Consider the following 23312-nt stretch of genomic DNA (forward strand, 5'->3'; position numbering starts at 1 on the left):
TTAACGTCTATGTACGCCACACTCTGTCTGCACGGCAACTGTATATTTTTGGGGCTAGCGTTTGCCCTGCTGCAACCCCACCATCTTTGTACTCTTCCCACCGGCAGCCCATATATCGACGAACACGAAACCGTTAGTACCCTTGTATAATCATAGTCTCGTCCCTTTCGATTACGACCCTCAGCGTATCTTTAGGACGCAGTGTGAAATTTGGGTTTGCTAACTCGATTGTACCGTCGTATCCGGGCCGTGGCGAGAACGTAAAGTTGCGGACGAGGCCAATGATGACGGACTTGATGTTGAGTAGCGCCATGTTCTTCGCGATGCATCCAGAAGGGCCCTGGAGGAATGCCTCCATGGCGTAGGAGTCCTTAGCGGCACGACCGTCGGACCAGCGGTCGGGGTCATAGATGTGCGCGTCTGGGCCCCAGAAGGTGGTGTTGAAGTGTGCGACGGCTGGGCAAAGGGTGACCTGAGTGCCCTTTGGGACAAAGACGCCACAGACTGTGACGTCTTCTGCGGCCTCGCGGGGGAGGAAGATGCCTGGAAGATCATAGATGTCAGCAAAACCTGTGAGAAGCTAACGAAGGGGTTGGAGCCCACCTGGTGAGTAGTATCGTAGAGTCTCGCGGAGGAAGTTGTTGAGGTATGAGAGATGCTCGACCTCCTCATAGGTAGGATCCCAGTCCCGCGGCTTACCAGAGCAGAGCTCGTGGACTTCCGATTTGAGGCGCGCCTGGACGCCGGCGTTCGTAGCAAGGACGTATGCAACCCACATGAGGGTTGAGCCAGTTGTCTCATGGCCTGTTACTAACGTCAGAAGTTTTCTTGGGTAAAGACAGGTAGTTCAATCCATAATGGCTTACCTCCAGCGATGAAGTTGAGCATGTACTCCAAGAGCTCTTCATCAGTCCACAGCCTCTCCCCCTCCTCAAATTGACAATCTTCCATAATGAATGTCAGGATATCCCTTCGCTCCGATCTCTTCTCACCATCCAATCCGCGCTTCTCCCGCATCATCTCCATAGTGCGGTTGCCGACGCAGTTCAGGAGCATGGTCCTGATGAGAGCCACGTCGTTGAGCCACATCTTGTTGCTCTTCAGTGGCAACCACGAGCGGACCGGAATGTGGCCGTCAATAAAGGTGATGATATGTCCAAAGGCGGGCTGACGGATGATGCGCTCGTACACGTCGTAGAAGTGCGCCTCTGGGAGCGAGATGCTCTCGAGGTCGCAGCCGATGGAGCCGATGACGAAGACGTCGAGAGTGGCCTTGCGAAGGAAGCGCTCGACTTTGGCTCGGTCAGCTTGCATATCTGAATAAAAGGGAAGGCAGTGGGTTTAGCTACCGTCAACCAACTTGCGGTCTTCACCTCCCAACTCGTGGCTGATAGCCTCGCAGAGCAGACGGGCCTTGTTCTGGAATACGGGGAGCATTCTCCGGGTATTTTGGTTCGAGAATGCCTCTGTGATGATGTCTCTTAGCAAACACGTATGACCTACACTAGTTTTGAAGACTCACTGGAAAGCTGTGTCCGCTGCCTCTTCCTATCATCGCCCTCAGAGAACATGAGTCCGTGACCGGTGATGGGCGAGAACATCCTGCCTGCTAGCTGTGACTTTCGAAACGAGTAGGCCTTCGTCTGTTGCACCTCCTTGAAAGCCGCAAGACTGTTGACCATGAGCGTCTCCGTGTTGCCAATGGTCAGATACCGCACGAATGGGGCATCGGGCCACCTGCGCATCCAGGAAATAAAAATATCGGCGGGACCAGGAGTTTTGATCTGGTTGAGCATTTGTCCGATGAAGAAGTGTCCCCCCTGGCATTTGAATTCGTCAGCGACAATTCCCATGTAGTTCCAACGGATTTCAACTTCAGAAGATTGATGTCCTGTGGTAAAGCCTTCATCATGACATACCTGAGGAGTTGGAAGATGGCGCATGGGCGACACCCAGTAAGGATAGATGAAAACCCGGTAGCCTACGAACACAAGGCCCTGAATCGCGAGAGATGCAAAAAGTAGTAGCCCAGATGTGAAGAGATTGACATGGTGAAACCTCCAGGTAAGAGCGGTGATGAGGAGCGATGCTCCCACACAAAGCCTTGCAGCCATGCTACAACAGCGATCTTGTCTGCAATGATAAATAAATGTCCAAAGCGCCCATGCAAGACGACGAAAGGCAACCAAATATTAGGGCAGGAAGAGTATTACGCAGGGTATCAAATCGCAAGACAGAGCGTTAGAGGGGAATAATGGTGAGAGTGAGTATAAGTGAGTCGAGGAGGCTTGTTTGCTAAGTCGGATGGAAACTTCAAAGGTTTCCTCGTCCTCTCTTGCCACAGCACAAGTCAACGGGCACCGTCAGGCTTTTGTAGAAAAACTCCCAGAGCCCTTTCACAATAGTGTTTCGAATTCCTTTGTGTTCTTTTTGGACATCAAGCCCATCCATGTGCCGTCCTCCCACACCCAAAAAGGAGGGCGGCCTGGCGGCAGAGCGGAGATTTCATAAACATCGAGTATGCAAAGCCTCCTCCAAACTGCATTATCACCGATCCCACCAAGGATCTTGAACCATGTGTCGACCAACAAATTCTTCCAGACAAGCAAACATTTCGTCACACACTGAGCGCCACCAACATAAAAGCTCAGGATGGGGAAGGAATACATCCCGGCATGGACTCACCGCAAGATCAACTTGCAATCTATTCTCGTCGTCACACAAGGATCTCCTCATCAACTTCCCTGGCAAAAGTCTCTCGCATGGCCACTGGATCTGGCTTCAAGGGAACACAAACTGCTGAATTACCCCTGACGGCAGCGTGACACCCACGAGGGGGGTGGAGTTGGGATCGGAAGCAACAACAAACGTGAGGCTGGTCCCTGTACAATCCCTGTCACCAGCGATCAACAACTATCTGCAGAACGGGGTGGGCGTCCATGCGCGAAAAGGCGAATACGCGCGGAGACGATGGCGGTCTCGTTGTCCTCGGTGCCCCGGGTCTTTGAAAGCGTCCGGCTGACAATCATCTCCCTCACCGTTGGGCGGCTGCAGAATCGCAGGCAGCATAATCATCAAAAGAACGCCGCCGGTAACCTTTCCGAGTATTAATCAGCAAAGCGGATGCTGCCGCGACGTCACACAGGCCCAGTCCTTTGGAACAACCCTCCCACCGACTCCAACTCGCCTTCTCGTCCGCCTCTCTCGACTGAGACACGAGAAATTGCCGTCTGATGCGTCCTGCAGGCCAGACAAGAGGCAGGGCTGATAGGTCCGGAGTCCCAGATTGCGTGAAAAGAGACAAGAGAAGACTATTGACGCTGGCGTAACAAGTCGGGAAGACCTTGCGAAAGGCTCTCTGTGGTTCACCGTCGCTGCGGCCGCCGATGCGACCAGAGACGGGTACACGCTGCATCGACGACAATTCCTATGCAATTCGCTGCACATGCGCACGCGCGAGATCATCGTCGCCATCAATCACTCTGCATCAGCATGTCGCGGAGCATCCGGAACCACCCTCATACAAGCTTATTGGTGGATGTTTTTCCCCTTGTACGACCTCAAAGTTGCAGGTTGGCCTAGTTGACTGGCCATTCGGCGGTTGCGCCTGCGTTTCACCCCTCGCACGGTACTTGACAATCTTCTGCGAGATCTGAGCGAGGATTTCCGATGTATCGTGATCCCCCGGGGGCCGCGGCCAATGTCTCTGATCCAGTCGGCGGGCGGGGATAGGGGAGAAAGGGGTGTGAGGCCGCGATCGATCGTACAAGATCTTTTCCCAAGAGCTGGGAGCGACGTCGATTCCCGAGAATCGCCTACCGATATTAAGTGGCTGAAACCTCTGCTGTGATTGGGTCGAATCTCTGCAGTCCTTGCAGCCGCCAAGTCTAATAAGGAGATGCTGAGCAGAGTTTACAGCAGCTGAAGACTTCTCAAAGACGAGGCACTTTTCTTTTCTGTTGACACGAAGCAAAGATGTGATGGCTTAGGTGAGGAATGACGGAGTTTCAAGGGTTTGATGAGAAGAGTTCCAGAATCAGGGCGAGCAATTCAGACCCGGCAGAGGGTTTCTTCTATCTGCAGGCTGTCGGGGATCACGGCTCATCATGACTTGCGAAGGCGTCACACGAGAAAGGATGCCATGGCCTTGTCAATTTGAAATCTTGTATGCTTGTATCCAGGCGCCCGGCAATGTCTCACACACCCCCTACGCTATGGGTAAATAGCCTTAGGGAGCTTGCAGATGGGGCTAGCTGTGATTACTGATATGAGCCGTCATCTGAACTTGCGCGTGACACGAGACATGACCAGCATGATCGTGGGAAACCCAAGTACCTGGCTTTGGAGTTGAGGTGACAGCCACGATATCGAGGGTAGCCTCGCAGTCACACTTCATGACTATTTTGGGAGCAAGTCAATTTAAGAATCGTTCAACATGAGAATCAAAGTATTGTACCGGTGCCTGCTTTTGCGTTACGCCACACTTTCAGACCTCGGCCAGCTCAGTGGAACAGACTGCCAACAAATACATGTGTATACATGCGGCGACGTATGTCACGCAAGACAGTAAACACTTATGCAGCTGCTGATTCTCCTCAACGTCGAGGAGGCAGCGTAGTCGTGATACTACAACCTTGTCTTTTCTAAAGTTGAAGCAAAGATGCGCCGGACGTCTGGCTTTATGTCAATTGATGTCTTGAGGCTCAAACCAAACGATGACCAGGGTCTGTCGCTTTTCTATGGGCCATTCAATATCCGAGAGCTCCTTTTCGGAAAGCATTCGTGTGATGGAGACTGGTGTATCTTACCCCTTGTGTTTCATCACCTGGATCCCTCTCCAGAGTCTTGATCCAGTACGATCAACCACTGCGAAGTCGGCCGCTGACCCATCAGTGAACTAATCCCACCGGCAATTGTAGTAACATGGTGACCAATCATGCCATACTCCTGAAAGTGTTCGTCTGAAGGGGCAGAGCACTCCCGGTCGCAGAGTTTCTGGATTGGTGTAATTCCGTTGCTGCTGCATCCCACCGGTAAACGAGGAAATAATCAGGGAATCAGTGTAAGACTCAAAGCGTCATTGAGCAGTAGTCACGATGGAGCTCTACGTGTGGGTTCACCCTCGGCGTTCTTTTATGCACCGAAGCCGAAGACTCGGACTCAAAGACTGAACAGCAAGTCGCAGATATAAACTGCGAAATACTTCAAAGCCTTCGATGAAATTACACAATAAGAGTTTTATCTTGCTCGACTCTCCCGAAACTTTCCAAGTCGTCCTCTTGAGCTTCCCAAAGCTCCCTCTCTTCTGCAATAGGTCTCGATTAACATGGCGGAACCAAAATTAAACATCATCATTGTCGGCTCCGGCTTAGCAGGCTTGGCGGCCGCCAGTACTCTTCGAGGATACCACAATGTCACCGTCTACGAGCGTGGCAGTCAAGATGTCGCGACTGGTGGACAAGGCCTATCCATCTATCCCAATGCCGAGAAAATACTCAAGACCGTAGGATTCAGCGCTGATCGCGCTGGTGCCGTCGGTTGCCAAGGGTACCGCTCATTTGACAAGAGCGGCAAGATGTTTGATGATTTCCCAATCGACTTCCACGCTCGATATGGAGGCGATATGTTGCTCATGAAGCGGTCTGATTTCAGAGCCGAACTTTTACGTCTCGCGACAGCCCCGGCCCAGGAGACAGATGGTATCCGTGGCGAGCCTGCGAACATCTTTTTCAACACTCCCGTGGTTGATTTGGACCCAGAGACCGCAACTATCACCTTGAAAGACGGCTCTACTGTGCAGGGCGATGTGGTGGTTGGTGAGTTATTCAGTCTCCAAAGATTTCAAAATGCTTAACCGTGCAATCGTAGTTGCCGATGGCGTCCACTCGGCTTTACGCCATCGGATCACGGGCGACAAGGCTCACGCCCCAAAGAAGACTGGACTTACCCTTTTCCGTCTTGCTGCTTCGATTGAAGATATGAAGCGAGTCCTGGGTGACTCCTCAGATTGGCTGCCTCCGCCAGAGGATGACAGCCGCCTCAACTTTGTGCTAGCTGGGGACAACACCAACCGTGTCGTCGTTCATTATCCAATGCAACATCACAACTACAGGAACTTCTCTTGCCTTTTTCTCATGCCTGACAGTAGAGCGAATGTCGCGGAGTCATGGTATGCAGACGGAGAGAAGGAAGAGATGTTGGAGGTCTACAAGGACTTTCCCGAAGAGATTCTTAAGATCATGAGGTATGTCAGCGAATATCGGCTACTACTAGGCTTTTGCTAATGCGGTGCTACCAGTGTGGCAACGGAACTCAAAATCTGGGATCTCCAGGATATGGACCCGCTCCCAAACTGGAACCGTGGGCGGTCCATCCTCATTGGCGATGCAGCTCACGCCATGACCCCTCTTCAAGGTCAAGGTGCGAACTTGGCCGTGGAAGATGCAGAGGGTCTTCAACTTCTGCGCCCCGGAATGTCCCACGAGGCAATCGCATCAGTGCTGCAGACAATCGACAAAGTTCGGCGACCACGCGCGACAAGAATTCTCCTTGACACTCGTAAACAAGCCAGGAATGCTACGATGGAGGAGAGGTTGTCAAAGCTGGACTTCAATTGCAGTTACAAATCCATCCATGAGGTCCTCAAGGCCGACACTTCGGGAGGAAATTGAAGCATTGATTGCTTCCAGGAACTGTTTCTCGTGTACAAATGGGAAAGCCATTAGATTTAGAATTGAAAGGCTCATGAGATGTGTGACTGAAACACGGGCTTACTGGCACTGATATCTGCGGTAAATGCTGTTAGAGCCGAAGAAATGATCTTTGTCGAATTTGGGCTAGGAGAATCACAGTACTGCTTGGGTGAAGTGTCAATTTGAGTCACTTATTTTAAATGTTCTCCGCCTCTGGCAACCTGCTCAACGGTACTTTATTGTTTGTGAAGACACTTGGAGGAATCAAAACTCAGCTGCCGATACCCATAGTGTCGTTCGCAGCATCCATGTTCAAGGTAGACCATTCTACCGAGAACTTGATTTCCGAACGAGTTCCAACCAAATAAAATGTTCAAAGTTCCCGTAAGGCTTTGAACAGGCCGTCCTCCTTCTCAAGTAACGCGCGAGGCGCACTATCCTCGACCACCTCCCCTGCATCCAGCATGATCACCCTATCACAGGACGTAGCCATCTCCTTCCGATGTGTGACCATGATGACCGTAAATGCCCCAAACTCGGAGTCCAGTATCCGATGAACTCTCTTCTCCGTCGCAGTATCCGCTCCCGATGTGATCTCGTCAAGAAGCAGAAGACCGCCGTCAACACCGGTTTCTCGACGTCTCACCCTGCGGCGTAGTACCGCGCGAGCAACACTGAACAATTGCTTCTGGCCCGCACTGAGTTCAGCTCCGCTGATCACGGCATTAAGTCCGCCCTTTTCTTCGACAGCGGTTTGGAGACCGACATCGCAAAGAACGGCAGCACACTCTTCATTAATTGCAACGGAGGCTGGGTCGAGATTCGCGCGGAAGCTTGTGCCTTCGGGTAGGAAAACAGGGTCTTGCGAAGCTGAAATGACGCGCTCCCGGAGGGTGATACGGTTGACGGCGTTGAGGTGAGCGCCATCAATCATGATGACAGGCTGATGATTTGCAGTAGTGCTCGCTTGCAAGGGGTCGACAAGGCGTAGTAGTAGTGCAAGGACAGAGGATTTACCGCTGTTCGAGGTCAGTAAACATGGCTCGGCAAAGGGCTTTTGCCGGCTTACCTTCCCGTCCTTCCGCATATAGCAACCTTCTGTCCTGGTTCAAAAATCATGTTCAAACCTTTCAGGACCTTATCACTACCATTGTAGCTTACGTCCACGTTACGTATATCTACGCGCCCGTTCATTGGCCATGCTTCATCAGGTGTAACATCATCGCCAACGGAATCTTCCCTCTCAGTCTCCTCTTCGAATGCTTTAAGGCGACCGATTGCGCCAAGAGACGTTTCAAGACCGGTGTACGCAACCACAATTGTTGTTAGCGTGCCGCCCAGTGTGATGAGAGTGACCAGACCTGCACCGACATTGCCCGTGTCAGATCTTAATTGCGTCGCGAGAGCTACTAGGAGGACAGCTACAACGGCCACTATGATGTTCATTGTGAGCATCAGCCACTGTTGTGCCATTGCTAACAAATATGAAGGACGCTGAGAATCATCGAGCAGGGCGTTGTTACGGGCCAGTTGATGAGGAAACCAATCGAAAGCCCGGATGGTGGGCAGACCGTTTAGGGTGTCCAGGAAGTTGGTACTGGGCAATACAGGTTAGAGTGCAGACCTTTTGAGTTGAATCCGAGTCTTGCAAGTCTTACTAGAGAGGTGTCTTTGCCTCGAGATCAAGGATGCGAAGCCGCTTTGAGGTGGGAAGATAAATCCTCTGAACTACCCACAGCAACAACATGAAGAACGGATAACTGATTGTCAACCAGGCCGAAGAAACTGAAATTACCGCAGCCTGACCAACAGCAGTGGCAAGACAGAAGCAGAGATTATTGATCATGCGTGGCAGTTGCGTGTCCATAATGTTCATATCCTGACTGAAAAGGTTCAGGATCTTGCCAACATCCGTGGTGCTTAGAAACCGGAGACTGCTATTCATGACTGTGTCCACTGTGGCATGATGAAGGCCTGTCCCAGCAAGACTTACGGCAGTGCGAAGCATGATGAGGCCAGCAGGGAAAACGCAGATAACGCCACCTGCTCCAATGAGGGCATAAAGTACCATCCAGTAGGCGAAGCTATGCTGAGGCGAGGACGATGTCGAGTCTGCCGACCAAAACTTGAGCCAGATTGTTGGGAAGTTGGCACAGAAGCCTACACCAATCACTAAAACAGCAAAAATGATGAGAGGAAGAGGCTTCATGGTAGAGAGCCAGTGGTGGTAGACGGCCAGGTCGACGGTCGGAATGGTTGCTGATGTAGACTGGGCCTTCGGTACAGTGGCCGCCTTGAGAGGCTGCGATGCTTCTCTCGCCTCCTTTGACGGGGATATTTCCATCTCATCGGCTGTCGTGTCTTTCTTGCTTTTTCTTGTGATAGCTTCTGTGATACTCGTGAGACCGAAGCGTCGAGCTCTCTCCTCATCTTCTGTAATGTCTATGAATGTGCCGTGATCGAGAATAGTACCCTCTTGTGTAAGCGCAATGATGTTATCGGCGACCGGCAACAACTGTATCGAGTGCGTACAAACAATGACAGTCGTTCCTCGCCTCCTCAGAAGTCCATTGGTCCCGAAGATGGCCTGGCAAACTTGGTGCTGCGTAGATGAATCTAGTCCACGAAACACGTCGTCGAGGACGAGTATATCGGCTTCATGATAGAGCGCTCTCGCTAGAGATATACGCTGCCGCTGGCCACCACTCAGTGAGACACCCTTCGTGCCCACAACGGTCCTGTCTCCAGCTGGCATGGTTACCAAGTCGTCCAACAGCATTGCTGCCCGTATGACGTCGGCGTAGCGAGCTGTGTTGAGTGGAGAGAACCCAATGATGTTCTCCATGATTGAGGCGTTGAATAGAAACGGTGTCTGGTCGCAGTATGCCACTTTCTTCGATCCCAAGGTGACGGTGCCCTTGACGTGGGGCACCTCGCCAAGTAGAGCTCGACAGAATGTGGATTTGCCGGAGGCCACAGGACCGACTACGAATGTGATAGATGACAGGGGAACGTAGATGCTGATGTCTGTGAGGACAGGCTTGTCGTCTGTCCAGCCGAAACTTCCACCTTGAATGCTAATGAAAGCCTCTTTGCTCTTGACTTCAATAGTCGACTTCCCAGCCTTCTCGTTAATGTCGGTTGACTCAACGATGTGTCGCCCATCGACTCTTGTCTCCTGGGCCAGGAACAACTTGATCCTCCGAAGACATGCAAAAGAAGCAGCTATGATGGGCAAGCTTTGCAGTACGACCAGTAACGGTGAAGTCAGCAACGCCAAGAAAGATAGAGCTGTAAATGCTCTCGTTTCATCCAAGACCTTTGGGCCGAAAGCAAAAGCCAAAGCTGGCGCAATAGCTTGCGGAAGCTGGCTTGAACTGGCACTGATGGCGATAAGGATGCGTGAGCGCTCTCCCACACGAATCTCGTCTTCCCTCTCCCGCTGTACGAGAGCCGCAGCAGGACGGATCATTCCGGACACACGCAAATCCTTGATATTAGAGAGAACAGCTGAGGTCGCCGCGATACGTTTCTGTACGCGGGCCATCCACGCGCTTTGATAAGGTACAGCACGTTTCGAGATCGCAAACGAGATGAAGAAGCAGATGAGAACGATGACCAAGGGAGCAAGGAAGGCGAGGCCAAGCTGCCGTTGTAGAAGCCAAGAAGCAAGTCCGATCTGGATAGCATTGGCCCAGACTTCGTGCATGAGGCGGAGGCCAGTGTAGATTCTCTCGACATCGGCACCCATCAGTGTGACGGCAGCTGAGTCGCCATCGCCCACATGCTGAATTTCGGCCGTTTTCCGGTAGATTGCAGATATCAGGTACGCGCGGAGGAGGGACTGAAAACGTTCTTGGTAGTACCAGTACAGGGCAGTTGAGATGGCGATGCCCGAGTAGGTCAGGACTGCGACTGCGACAAGTCCGGAGGCGGTTGATAAGTTATCTTCATTAGATGACAAGAAGCCCAATAGGCGTTGGAGTAAGAAAGGTTGGCAGAAGGTGAAACCAAGAAGACAAAGTCTTGGAAGAATGGGCAACAGAAGTGACCAGCCCAGCGGCCTCGCGAGCCACAGAACGAGGTCTGAGATAGAGGTTCCTTTCGACTCCGGGCTTCTTCGAGTGTCTATCTTTGCGACAGAGATGGAAGTATCAAGTGGGAACAGGTCATCCATTACCAAGGGCTTGTGGTAACCCTTCCACAACAAGGGATTGAGCCATGAATAGAGGCCAAGACTCAAGATGCTGCTCGTCTCTTCCGGACTGTGCTCGTCCGAGTCCCACTTAACCCACCGCCTCCGCTTCAGGCTCTCTAGTGCCAAGAACAAGACCTCAACGACGATTGCAGTCGTGAACAGGACCTTGAAAGACAGTGACAGGTGTTGATTGTTTTGTTGGTCTGATGCAGACCAGAGGGAAGGACATCGGTAGATGTCGTAGATGAGAGCGAGGAAGAGGAAAGAGCAAGCCAAAATGGAGGGCCGAGACCGTTTGAAATGCTCAAGAGGCGAGAGCGCAAGTAGTAGACAAGACGCGGTGAAATTGAGGGCTGTGGATGCTACGAGCTCCGCATTAGGACGGCCATTCTGCGGGCGAAGCACCACGACGAGAAGACCGAGTCTTAGCCCGGTGAATACGGCGCCGGCAACGAGCTTGGCGATCCACATGATTCCGGCGCCGCGCACAATGGACGGGTCCTGGGACCGGGACAGGCGGAGTATGCGAAGAGCCGCAACCGCTATGAAGGCGGCCGCAGTTGCGACCGAGAGCCAGAAGATCCATCGGTACTCGACGGCGGGGAAGTCGGGCGAGTTGCAGTGGGCGCGCAGGCCGAATGCCACATCTTTGATGCAATTATTGTCTTGGTCGTTCATGGTCAACATGAAATGGGCCCAGACCAGAGCAATCGCACTGCAGCACCTTCAGATGGAGGGACACCCAGCATTTTATGTTGCAATCAAAAACCCTCAAAAGTTCCTCGTTGAAACGAAGGATTGCTGACCAACACTGGAGAGGAATAGCACATTGGGGGAAGATTTTGGGGGGCACTGGTTGCCGATGTATCCTCTAACAATTTCATGCTCAGAACCGAGACAAAAGGCTATCTCATTGGTCGAAGCATCAGCCAGGGGGAGAAGTACAATGAAGCAGTCAAAAGCAAGGCATGGGCAACGTCAGCAGAGGTCTGCAGACATTTGTTCGGAAATAAGGCCTAGGGGTGATTTGGTACGTGCCATCTTATTGCTGCACCGCCTCAAAGAACTTTCGTCTAGAGCCGAATTACCGCTCATGTCTACTACGGGTAGATAAGAGGTTGTGACTCACAGACGGATTGAGGCAACTGGGAGACAGCGGAAGGGTGTGATTGAACCGAACATCAGAACGCATGAGCCAACGCAGGTTGGCAGAAAAAGTCAAATCATTCTCATAGCAAAAGTGGCCGTGTTTGTGGGGACGAAATGAGCTAGAGAGAAGAGAAAGCTAAGATAAATCACCTTCTCGGACGCGCCGCAATGGTAGTGGTTGACTAAGAGAGACATAAGCCGCATCTTGTACGAAGCTTTCGCTATCTTTAGAGCCTGATTCGACAAATTTGTGACCCAGAGCTATGTCTTGGCCGAGCCTATGCAATCGAACAAGATCTGGGGCGAAGCGAAGCTCTCGGAAGTCGAGATAGCGCACTTGAGAAGCAAAACGGCAGCTCCGTAGATTAAGCTCGCGCAGACAAGAAGCAAAAACAGAGCAATCGACCGAAGCGAGGGGTTTCAGCCTGAGTCGAGCCATTGGAAGACGGCAACCAAACATGGCATTTTATAACCCCATGATCAATGATTGGCTTCTCCAAGAACTGTTCGACTTTACGATGCTCTCGGACACCCACCTGGCGTGAACCGGAACGTGGGGAGCGTTTGGAACCCTGTTCCTCCAATCAAAGCCGTCCCGTATTTCTCGTACAAAATACGAAATCTTCCGAGGTCCACGGGCGGGGGGCAGAAGTCCGGTCAAGTCAAAGAGACCCTGTGTTCCCGTACTCTTCAAAGCGCCCCAAGATGCATCGGCGAAGCCAATTGCCAGTGTCTGGCCCTCATCGGAAGATTCTAGACGACGTCACATGTTCGGTACAGGCGGGATGGAATATTCGGTCCCACTCAGCCAATTCTATTCGACGTCTGTAGCCTGATCGATACATACGCTCGAGAACTCCGGTCGGCGTGGACGCGATCGCGAACGATGGATAAGGACGAGAGAGACGACGAAGGCCAGGCTTCAGCTCCAGACTCTATGACATGTAGGGCGCAAAACCACAAGGCCGCGGCTGGCGCTGGCTGTTGCTGTGGTACATGTCGTAAGAACAAGAGAAGATCCCATAAGAAATCTCGAAATGGGTGCATGAATTGCAAGAGGAGAAAAGTCAAGGCAAGCATCCCACCCCTCGAGCTACCGCCAACCCTACGCTCAACCCACATCTGAAGACGGCGTAGACTGACTCTGTCTCCCTGGTGATTAGTGCGATGAAATCAAACCCGAGTGCGGCAACTGCGTCCGGTTCTCGATGCATTGCGACTTTGCCCCTCCGTTGACGAACCCGCCCGCCCACTCCCCGACCGCATCATCACCCCCGACGCCGACGCCGAAGAAACGGGGCCGTCCGCGCAAGAACTGGGACGATATCCAGAAACTCCCGACGCCGACGGCCTCCGAGCCTGAATCCGCCCGAACGCCAATCACCCCAGCCGCCGTGCCCGCGACCGTCGAGCCCTCCTTTCCTCAAGTCCTGAACCCGGACGATCTCGAACTCCTACACCACTACATGTGCCACACGGCCATCACACTGGGCGACGCGCGCGTCTGGAGAGAACACGTTCCGCGGCTGGGTTTTCAGCACCATTATGTCCTGCACATGGTCCTGGCCATCTCGGCGCAGCACCTCGCGAGGTTGCGCCCAAGCCACGCCGGCCACTACGAGGCGTTGGCGGAGCGCCATTCGACGAGCGCCCTGCCCGATGTGACCAACATCATCCCGAAGTTGAACAAGGACAACTGCCAAGCACTCTACCACACGACGGTCCTGGTCTGTCTGTCGACATTCGCGAAGCGGCCGAGCCCGGGACACCTCCTGATTGTGGCGGAAGAGGGCGAGGTCCCCTGGTGGGCGTTACTCCGTGGCGTCAAGTTCGTCGTCAAGACGATGGGCATCCAGACGATAATAGCAGGGTGGAAAGACGATGGCGTGACGTTCGAGCAGACATGGACGCATTGCCCGCCGATGCCTACCCCTGTGCACAAGATGGTGCACTGGGAGAAGCGTTTCGAAGAGCTCGCCGATCTCGTCGCCACCGCCCCGGAGCAGGACCGGCAGATGTACACGACGTTGCTGGGTTCCCTGGAAGAGTGCTTCAAGATGACATTCGGCACGCTAGCCGAGCCTGTAGACCAGGTCCAGGGGAAGTTCGAGTGCATCATGCGCTGGCTGTACAGCATGGAGGATGATTTCGTTGTCCGTCTCCAGCAGAAGCACATCCTGCCCATCATATTGCTGGCCCATTTCAACGTCCTCGTGCAGACGTTGGAGCACTTTTGGTTCATGCAAGGTTGGTCGGAGCATCTTATGAGCGGTCTGTTTCAGGTCCTGGAACCTCAGTACAGCCACTGGCTCCAATGGCCCGCGGACCAGATCAAGCGTCCTGCCCCCTCGGATAGCGGTGTGTTGTCGGTACGCAACATCATCGACTGAGTGGTACGACGGTACAGCACGCTATGTTTCCATTCTTCGGTCCAACCCCTGTTGATGGCAGAAGCTGCAGTAACAAGTGGCTTGATATAAGCATGATACTGGAACCAACTCGACCATCGGCTGGGCAGCTATGGCACTGTTAGACGCACTATCCATGGATGCAATATCGGGATGCCGCAATCCAACCAAAGGTCGCTGAGCTGTTTCAAATGGGTCATAGAGCTGTCTTATTGCATGGCCAGGTCTCCATGCACTGCAACTAGCGCGTCACGCATCGCACGAGATGATGATCTCGGCGCGCTGATAGAACAAGAGGAATGGCGAAGCTTTCTCGAGCCAGTCTTGGAAGGTAAGTTCGCATGCCAGTGCTACATTGGCCAAGTTCATCCGACAACTAACTTCTCGTCCAAAGCTGGGATAGGCCAAGTTGCCATGCTGGTTCCCGTCGATGACTCGGCATGCAGAATTTGAAGTCCAATGAGGGCACTCCAGCCAACGTGCCGGAACATGCCGCATTCTAGACTTCGCACAGGTTGGGGGGCAGAGCGAATTACGGCGCAGACGAGGGTTAGGAGCTCACGTGCCGCTTGACGCATGCGGGTGGTCGCAGGCCTCCACACCACACATGCCGGAAGGAAGGGAAACGTTTATCCTATACCGACGACCTGAGAAGGACGACTGATGGGTTACATTGCGGCCTAGCATCTCAAGGTTGAGAAGGAGTCGGGACTAGTCATGGGTGTGGCCCGGAGGCGGGGGATGCCGGATCTTCCGATGGTTCTCATCTAAGAATCTGGAAATTCCATAGAACACCCAACGAACCCTTCGTCCCTGTTGGGCAGCAAGAAGGGGACAGACTCTCGAGGCACATTGCCGATTCCCATACTCTACCTCCTTCTTCTCCAGAATGAATGCGACTGTAACTTTGCACTGCCCTCTGTAATGTAGACCGCCATTCGTGATGAAGCCTCGGTCGTGCCAGTCCCTTGTCCCCAAACGGAAGAAGACCCTGAAAAGATGAGCCTAGACTCCGCGCCGCCGTTGCATGTAGAGGGCGACGATCTATTGCAGGACCCTCACCCATCCGAACCTAAAATCACCCGTTTGGAAAACTTCCATTGTCGTTCTTGGGATCTCTATGAAACAGCGTGTTTCCACGTGGGGGATGAACCAGACCCGATTTCCAGGCACCTGGTCCCTGGATTGTCCTTAGCGATATTAAGCTAATTCTCCGAGAGCACGTCCGCAGTGTTTCCCACTTAACGACCCGGCAGCCGTTCCAACAGGCGATGCGTCAATAATTTATCTTGGCATCAGTTTCATTTTTTCTCTCATCCCCGCGAGGGACGATCCGGCCTCTTGGTAACGGCTTGGGAGGGGGCCATGCGAGGTCCCGAGTAGCCGGCGTCGAGGCCTCGCCTCCCAGCCAAGCATTGTGCAACTTGCCGGGGCGAATCAATCCTCGTCCTTGTAAGACCAATCATTGATAGATGGCTGTGGGAAGCCTTTTTAGTATGTAGTTTGTCGACTTGGAATGTTGAAAATTGCCCATAAACTGCGCATAAGCGAACGTCTTTGTCCACTCCAGACTCGTGAACAGTAAGACACTGCGCCAAGCAATTGTCCAAAACCCCTTCCCACAGCCATGTCGTACAACCACACATTGAAGAAAATGCGTCAAATCGTGTTCTGCCTCCCCGGGCATCTCAGGATCCCATTGACCCCATTTTTGGCCCTTTTGTACGTTCTCAATTGCGACTAACGCGACTTGTTGGGAGTGGCGGACGGCTCCGCTGGCCCCGATCGCAATTGCGATCGAGGGATTGCTTCTTAGTCGTAAGCCGCCCCGTTGAGCAATCCACCGCGATCTCTCTCTCTTTCCCATCCCAATTCACCTCTCTGAATGCCTTGAACCGGTTTCGACTCTCATCTGCTCTCTTTGACCGACTTTTTTCGTGGTTGTGTTGTGTGTGTGTGTCCTGTGTCGTGTTCAGGGTTGATGGCCGCTCTCCATGTCTATCTGACTTGAACCGAATGGTGCTCAACAACACGCCAAAGAGGTGAGTTAGCCCCAATCGGGTGTAAGCCTGGCCGGAACCCTTGGCCAGCGAGATGCTCGTCCGATTACATGAACTGGACATAGGGCTAACTTTTTGTTGGTTTGGATCAAAATCTAGATCTACGAGATCGTCAGGTCTATTTACGCGGCAGCAACCGCCTTCATTTTCACTTGACTCCGTCATCCGCAAGGACTCCAAATTCGTGGGACCTAGCAACCGTTTTACCGAAGCCTGGGTTCGAGAGCAACAAGACGCCGTTCCCGCTACTATTGTCAAGCTTGCTGAAGCAACTGAGTGGTCCGAGTCCAAGACCAGACAACACCACGCTCAACGCATCGATCAACTAAAGAATCTCACCAAGAACGTCGACTCATTCGGCGATTCAGCTACTCCGCAACAGAACCGACATTTCTGGACCACTAACAACCATGGGCGAGAGCACCAAGCGAGCTCGGCAGCGAAGCCGTGAGTCCGCCGGCGGCCATGGCCACAGCAAGTCCAGCCAGACCCTCGAGGTCAAGAGACCAAAGCTCGCTACCAACGTCCCCGTCGAGGTCATCCAGCAGCAAATGACCCCTGAGTCGCCCGTCGGCTGGTCTGGCATGAAGAGCTTCCTCATGACTGAGCTCAGAAGGGAGATGGGTCTGCCGTTCCACCGCCATGACAACTCCAATGTTGACGAGAAGAGCGTCAACTTGGCTTGCCCTCTTTTCATCAGGAATCCGGCTGCTTTTACGCATGTTCGCAACTCGTGCACCGATGGAAACATCAAGGGCGGCATCGGAAAGCTCATGTAAGTGCCATATTGTCTCAATCGGGTAATGCGGAGACCCGGGCTAACCAACTGCAGCGAGCACATCAAGAGAGTGCATCTGAGAAGTGACAAGCAGTGCCACAACTGTGGCGCAAGATATGGCTCCAAGCCGGCTGAGTCAAAGTCGTCGCATGCACGCAATTGCACCAAGATCTGGTCCCCCTATGAGCCGCCCCTGCTCACCGAGGACCAACATCGCGTTCTGGAGAATCTGTCCGTCAGAGCCACCGGCCAATCGCTGGACTACAAGTACCGACACAAGCTCCTTATGAAGCTCTTCCCCGGCCAGGAAGAGTGGGCCAAGAGAGTTGAGATTTGTGGGTGTTCCCCAAACTGTGGCTTGCGTTCACCCTTGCTAATGAGTTGCACAGACCACGACTCTTACATGCCTTGTCTTCTTCCTGCACAGCTCATGTTCGAAGCTATGGAAAAGGCAGTCGACCGATGGGAGAGAGGGTACGCTACATCTACCGTCATGTACGACTCGGATGGAAGCGACGCCGATTCGGACAGGTCTCGGGAATACCGCCGAATTTCGGACTCAAGCGCAGGTGCATCCCCCGACACAGACACATCAAGCGCGTACCCTTCAGCCAGCTCGGGCGGCTACAGTCGCACATTAGGCAACGGCGCCGGCTACGGCGCTTCACAATCATACCAACTCGCGGACTACCAGGACGCCAGCTGGGAAGGCATGGACGAGATGCCCCTGGCGACGCCCTCCGCACACCAAGTACAGACCTCGAGCACATCGCGCAGCTCCAAGTCGCGGCAGAAGACGGCCGAAACAGACTACGTAATGCAGATGCAGCAGGACTACCAGACATATTCACACTCCGGCACGGTGGACGACTTTGACGAGCTGGGCAGCGCGTCCTACGTGGACTTTGAGCCCGTCTTCGACGTTGTTTCAACCGTGCCTTCGGATTACCACTCTTACACGATGGACGTTGAGCAAGTTTTGCCGAGCGACTATCTGGGGCAGGGTCACTACCAGAAGGACACCATCAACCCCAAGGATATGCATAACACTTTGATCGGATTGGGATCGGCGACTGTGCCGCGGTATCTCATTGAGAATGAGGAGGACTCGGGTATTGTGCTGCAAGATACGCAGGAATATTTGGGTGGCCGGATCACACATAGGTGAACGGTAATGGCCGAGGGGAATTAGCATTTATACTACATTCGTGGCGGGATCACGCATGTAATGACGGTTTACGAAGATATGTGGCAGATGACAGCATTTGGCGAAGATTAGGGCCAGGCAAATCTGAGTCGGTCAGATTATTTCATTGAATCATTCAAAGCATTTCTTAGGCTTGCATGACCGATCATCCCGTTTAAACCAGTATGAGTGACAATCATCAGTCCATGAATCAAATAACCCATGCAAAGACTGCCAAGGCACCAATAATCCAGGTTGTCTTTGCATCGACACCAAAACGAATACCAGCAGAAGGCGACTCTGTTGGCGATGGCGAGCCTGTTGTACCGGTGGCAGAACCCCCTGAACCTGAGCCTGAACCTGAACCGCCACTGCTGCCTCCAGTCTTGTCAATAATAGGGGCCTTGGCTGAATCGATAAGCAAGCCTGAGATAGCACTCAAGGCGCTTGTCCCTTCACCGACTCCAGTCGTGTTGTCGGCAGTCATGGGATCGACGAACTCGGCCTCGCTCCAGTAGAAGCCACATGTGACGTTTCCGTTGGAGTTATCCATGCAGTGCTTGGCGGCGGCCTCGGCGGAAGACTGCAGCATTGGGAGAACCGATTCCGAGAGGAAAGGGGCAACCTGAGTGCCGACAGCAAGCCAACGGTGGACATAGCCCTTCATGAAGAGTGCATCGGTAGGGCAGGTGCCCTTCTCCAGTCTCTCGCACGCAGGTTCGTAGGCAATCTTCTTGGGAAAGAAGGTTTCCAGAGTCGATTTCACTAGTTTCGCCGTTCGATCTCTCCAAACCTCGGATCCGTCGGTCTAATGACAAGTAAGCGCCGAGAAAGTGGACATCTTTCGAAGAACTTACAAAATTGTACATGAATGCTGCGCCTTCAATGAGAATCGCAGCGTGCTGAGACCACTGGGCCTTGTTGATATCACTACAGTTGTAGGGTACATGGGCCCCATCGTACACAGCTGACGTCTTGTCGTCAATGAAGCCCACGGTGCTCAGCCAGTCCCACGTCTTCTCGGCTTGTTTCGCGTACGTGTCGTTACCAGTGTATCTCGCAAGTCGGGCGCTCATGCTCAGAAAGCATCCGTTGGACATCGCTGTGGAAAATCTCAGCGTTGGGTTTCCTCCACACAGCCGAGTTGAATACTTACAGTTCTTGTAGTCATATCCGTTGTTAATAGGTGAAATCTGCCAGCGCAGTCCTCCACCACAAGTTCCATCGTCTCGATCCGGACTTGCTTGGGTTTCCCACACATTCTTCGCCAAATCGACCCATGACGGTTTGCCATCAACGTTTGGCAGTTGGTATTCCGCGGCCTGCAGCGCGGCCGAGCCCCAGAAGCATTGGTCGTCATTACCGGCGGTTGCAGTCCAGTTCGGGGGCATGTAGTCGTTGTTCGGGCCAATCTGGAATGCCATGCCCTTGAGGACACTGGCCTGGAACGAATCATCTCCAGTGAAGTGCTGGTAGTCAAGGTAGGTCTGCCAGAAGGCGGCTCCTTGATACCAATAATAGTCCCCGGTCGTATACTGGGGAGGCCCAGGAAGAACGCCGGGAGTCTCGCCATACTTGTCCCCGTCGTAGAGGGTGAACAAGCTTTTGGCAAGCTTGCTGGAGGATTCGACGATCTCATCGCGAGAGCTGATTTTGAGTTCCGCGGCGGAGCCAGGGAGAGAGCTCAAGACGAGCAAGGCGCCCGACAAGGCAGATGGAAGAAGCGCAATCATATCGAAGCTGGCTCGCAGATTTGGAGGGTTGAGCTGTTCTGGTTAATTGTTATGGTGGAAGAAATTTGGCGCCAAGAGTGAGATTTTAGTCTGACAGAGAGTGAACAGCGAGCAGCTTTCGGAAATGAATGTGATGGAGTCGTACAAATAGACCCAAAGAATGCGATCCCACCAGAACGAGACACCTCACGAAGATGCGATTACGCCCGAATACTGGATGGAAGAAGAATAAGGACGGTGTCAAGAGGAGAAAACACCGCCATTTCGTGGAAACGCGTTGGTGCTTACTGAAGTCAGACAAACGCGACCCCTGCTGTGCCGCACGAATTGGCCCCCTCCAAACGGCTGCCTGCTCGGCAAGGTAACACTAACCAATTAAGCTAGTATTTTAGGTCCTCAGATCGTATTGATCGGCGGACTTGCGCCCCAGACAGAGCTCGGGTGTTCGGGTACGGATTCCTTCCAGGAAATTTCGGCTATGCTGCTAAATGCTGTTTGAAAGGGGTAAAATGCTACCTTCTCAACTCCTAGCGCAGCTAGAATAACTGCAATTTATCGCAGTAAACAATGCCAAAAGTCGCTGTTTGCTCCTATCATAAGGACACCCAAACTTCATTGGAAAACATTCTCGTTGCGCCAAAAACAATGATCCATGCCAGTACTTCTATGATGCTTCCGATTCCAGGACGCCGTTAACCACCGTCGTACCCGCACCTTCTCCTAAACTCTTGACTCCAGATTCCGTCTGCTTCTCTCCATTCACAGCCGTTGACTCTGATGTTGGATTGGGTTTTGACTCGTCCGCATTCGAAACTTGCGCCGCCTTCAGAGTCTCTGTCGTCTTCTCTGCGACTTCGGCTTCCTGGCTGGCAGCGAGAGCCTTCAGAGCCTTCTTTTTCAGCGCTTTCTTCTTCTTGGCCTTCTTGGTAGACTCCGCCTTCTTACGGCGTCGGTCCTCGTCCATGACAGCCTTCTCTTCCATGACCCACTCCTCGATCCGCTCAACTGCCGTTTTCGGGTCGCTTCGGTACTTGAGCAGAAAGCCTTGGAGTTGTGCCGGCGTAAACATATTTTCCGGGATGTGACTGCTGAAACTCGCCACTAAATCGTCAAAATCCTGCGTCTCCTGTTGCGAAGCCTCGGGGCCCTTCTCAAGCACGGTTATCTTGTTCGTCAGATGCGGTCTGTACATTCGCTCAAACATGCCCTTGGCGCTCTCCTGTGAGATATTGCCGAGATAAATCATCCGATCGATACGTCCAGGTCGGACGAGCGCCTTGTCGAGTTTGTGAGCCACATTAGATGTCATCAGAACGATGCGGCCCTCCTGGGATGCGACTCCATCTAGCACATTGAGCAGGCCGGATAATGTGCACCGACAGCGGGCATACTCTTTCTCACTGCTCGCATCGCTGGCCGCATCATCTTCGTCCGAGTCAACGTCCACGTCAAGTTTCTTCCGCCGCTCAATTCCTACTGCATCAATGTCTTCCAACAGCACAATGCACTTTGGTGGTAATGCCGTGAAGAGGTTTTCTAGATCGCTGTCTCCGCGGATGCTTGGGATGTGAACGAGGTATAATTCGAGGTTGAAGCGACTTGCAAGAGCCAAAGACAGAGACGTCTTGCCGGTTCCCGGTGGCCCGTAGAAAAGATAGCCCCTCCGGTAGGGGATACCCCGCTCGGTATAGAATTTTCGAGTTGAAGGATCAAGATACATCTCAATGTCGTCAACCAATTCCGACTTGGTCTTTTCGTCAAAATGCACAGTCTCCAGCAATCTGATCGGCCGAAGGATCGTCGTATCCCAAGATTCCTGTCCGTACTGATTCTTCGTAGCCCGAACAGTGATGAACGACTCCCGCTGCTTGTCCGCAAAGTCTCTGCAGTTGTCGAGAAATTTCTTGATAGGCTCTATCGACCTGCCGAGTCGCATGACCACAAGTGGCTCCTCTCCCTGCGGAGCTGCGGAGTACTCGTCCGGGATCCCGAACGTAGCGCCGGGGCTCCGCTGCGGCACCCGGCGGACCATGAAGAAGCCTCCTTCGAACATGAACCACGTCGTGCCGAAGGTGGGCAGATACTGAACCGGAACTCTCTTCTCGTGGTGCAGATCGTCGCGCTCAACGGGCTTGCGGTCGTACCACGCATCATTCTGTATGACCTCCGTGCGGGCCGTCAGGATCCGGGTGCCTTGGCGAGTGAGCACGTGGGCGCCGAGCCAGTTCAACACTTCCCGGTTGAGCTTGTCGTTGCTTGCGATTGATATTGACGCCGTGAAGAACCGTGTAACCCACCAGTAGACCTGCGTCCACAATTTTTGCAGACCCGTCAAGGCGTTCGGGATCTCGGCTCCGAATGTGACCAGCAGGAAGATCGTCGTCAACTCAACCCTGAGCCATCTTGAAAAGAACTTTTGTAAAGCGCCAAAGCCAGGTGCACTTCGCTCCAGGAAATCGCTGATTCCTTGGTCGCCTGCGCCAGTCAGCAAGGAGGCCTTCGTAAGAAAGTTGCTCATCGTCGGTTCGTGCGCATGAGAAGGAAAGGACAGCCGCTCGCCGAATGCATGTGGACAAAATGAAGTCGTTAAATATCGTGTGATCCAAGAAGAAAATTTGGGGGCTTGCTGTCAGTCTTATGAAAGTTTTCAAGACACGCATGAGGCCGCCCGCTGGCCGCAGCTGCAGGCAGAAAGAAGGCTGCGGCGTTGCGTGGTGCTGCCTAAGCCCTATCACGCGCGCCTCTGGTTCAGGCGGTAGCGTTTAAGCCTCAAATGGATCTTAGAACCGGGACGCTAGCCCGCATAAGTTGCAGCTACATGACGCTTGCTGCATGTGATTGGAATGTGGCGGCTATCCATTTGCTGCTTCTGGACAGAAAGCTGACGTTGGTTCTGGGCCAATCGTGGGGTAAGAAAGCGCCCTGCTGTACGACTGAGACATTCGCGACCGCCTTGTTTTTAGGAATGCGGGATTCTCCATTTCAAGGACGTTGTTCGTGTTACATTGCTTTTGAATCTGGTTCACCTGAAACAACCGACGTGCGCGAACATGCTATGTGATTTCGATTTGAGATGTGTATTATGTGGATTGGCGTCGAATGAGTTAA

General features: G+C 53.0%; 7 protein-coding genes across 7 annotated transcripts; 3 read left to right on the plus strand and 4 right to left on the minus strand.

Moving 5' to 3' along the window:
• Positions 1–133: 133 nt before the first annotated feature.
• Positions 134–1943, minus strand: CGGC5_v000276 (Cytochrome P450 monooxygenase FUM15; the record flags this gene model as incomplete). The annotated part of the gene is made up of 6 exons (XM_032036842.1): positions 134–543; positions 604–804; positions 867–1292; positions 1350–1466; positions 1523–1820; positions 1920–1943. The coding sequence occupies 6 exons, from the start codon at positions 1941–1943 to the stop codon at positions 134–136; spliced, it is 1476 nt and encodes a 491-aa protein (XP_031884207.1).
• A 3383-nt stretch (positions 1944–5326) lies between these two features.
• Positions 5327–6671, plus strand: xlnD-3 (3-hydroxybenzoate 6-hydroxylase 1; the record flags this gene model as incomplete). The annotated part of the gene is made up of 3 exons (XM_032036843.1): positions 5327–5816; positions 5869–6244; positions 6299–6671. 3 exons carry the CDS (start codon positions 5327–5329, stop codon positions 6669–6671), a joined length of 1239 nt encoding a protein of 412 aa, XP_031884201.1.
• A 394-nt stretch (positions 6672–7065) lies between these two features.
• Positions 7066–11568, minus strand: CGGC5_v000278 (ABC transporter FUM19; the record flags this gene model as incomplete). The annotated part of the gene is made up of 3 exons (XM_032036844.1): positions 7066–7711; positions 7762–8289; positions 8351–11568. The coding sequence occupies 3 exons, from the start codon at positions 11566–11568 to the stop codon at positions 7066–7068; spliced, it is 4392 nt and encodes a 1463-aa protein (XP_031884203.1).
• A 1679-nt stretch (positions 11569–13247) lies between these two features.
• CGGC5_v000279 (Sterol uptake control protein 2) lies at positions 13248–14429 on the plus strand (the record flags this gene model as incomplete). Its single annotated transcript, XM_032036847.2, has 1 exon — positions 13248–14429. The coding sequence occupies one exon, from the start codon at positions 13248–13250 to the stop codon at positions 14427–14429; it is 1182 nt and encodes a 393-aa protein (XP_031884114.2).
• Positions 14430–16463: 2034 nt separating this feature from the next.
• Positions 16464–18453, plus strand: CGGC5_v000280 (uncharacterized protein; the record flags this gene model as incomplete). Its single annotated transcript, XM_066150654.1, has 5 exons — positions 16464–16489; positions 16607–16954; positions 16992–17282; positions 17340–17620; positions 17675–18453. 5 exons carry the CDS (start codon positions 16464–16466, stop codon positions 18451–18453), a joined length of 1725 nt encoding a protein of 574 aa, XP_066010004.1.
• Positions 18454–18682: 229 nt separating this feature from the next.
• On the minus strand, positions 18683–20204 carry DCW1-3 (Mannan endo-1,6-alpha-mannosidase DCW1; the record flags this gene model as incomplete). Its single annotated transcript, XM_032036849.1, has 3 exons — positions 18683–19279; positions 19329–19573; positions 19628–20204. 3 exons carry the CDS (start codon positions 20202–20204, stop codon positions 18683–18685), a joined length of 1419 nt encoding a protein of 472 aa, XP_031884116.1.
• A 664-nt stretch (positions 20205–20868) lies between these two features.
• Positions 20869–22722, minus strand: bcs1l (Mitochondrial chaperone BCS1; the record flags this gene model as incomplete). The annotated part of the gene is made up of 1 exon (XM_032036850.1): positions 20869–22722. One exon carries the CDS (start codon positions 22720–22722, stop codon positions 20869–20871), a length of 1854 nt encoding a protein of 617 aa, XP_031884115.1.
• Between the last annotated feature and the right edge of the window lie 590 nt (positions 22723–23312).

Source organism: Colletotrichum fructicola (genome assembly GCF_000319635.2).
Source record: "Colletotrichum fructicola Nara gc5 chromosome Unknown KSG_Nara_v1_contig01, whole genome shotgun sequence".
Lineage (NCBI taxonomy): Eukaryota > Fungi > Ascomycota > Sordariomycetes > Glomerellales > Glomerellaceae > Colletotrichum > Colletotrichum fructicola.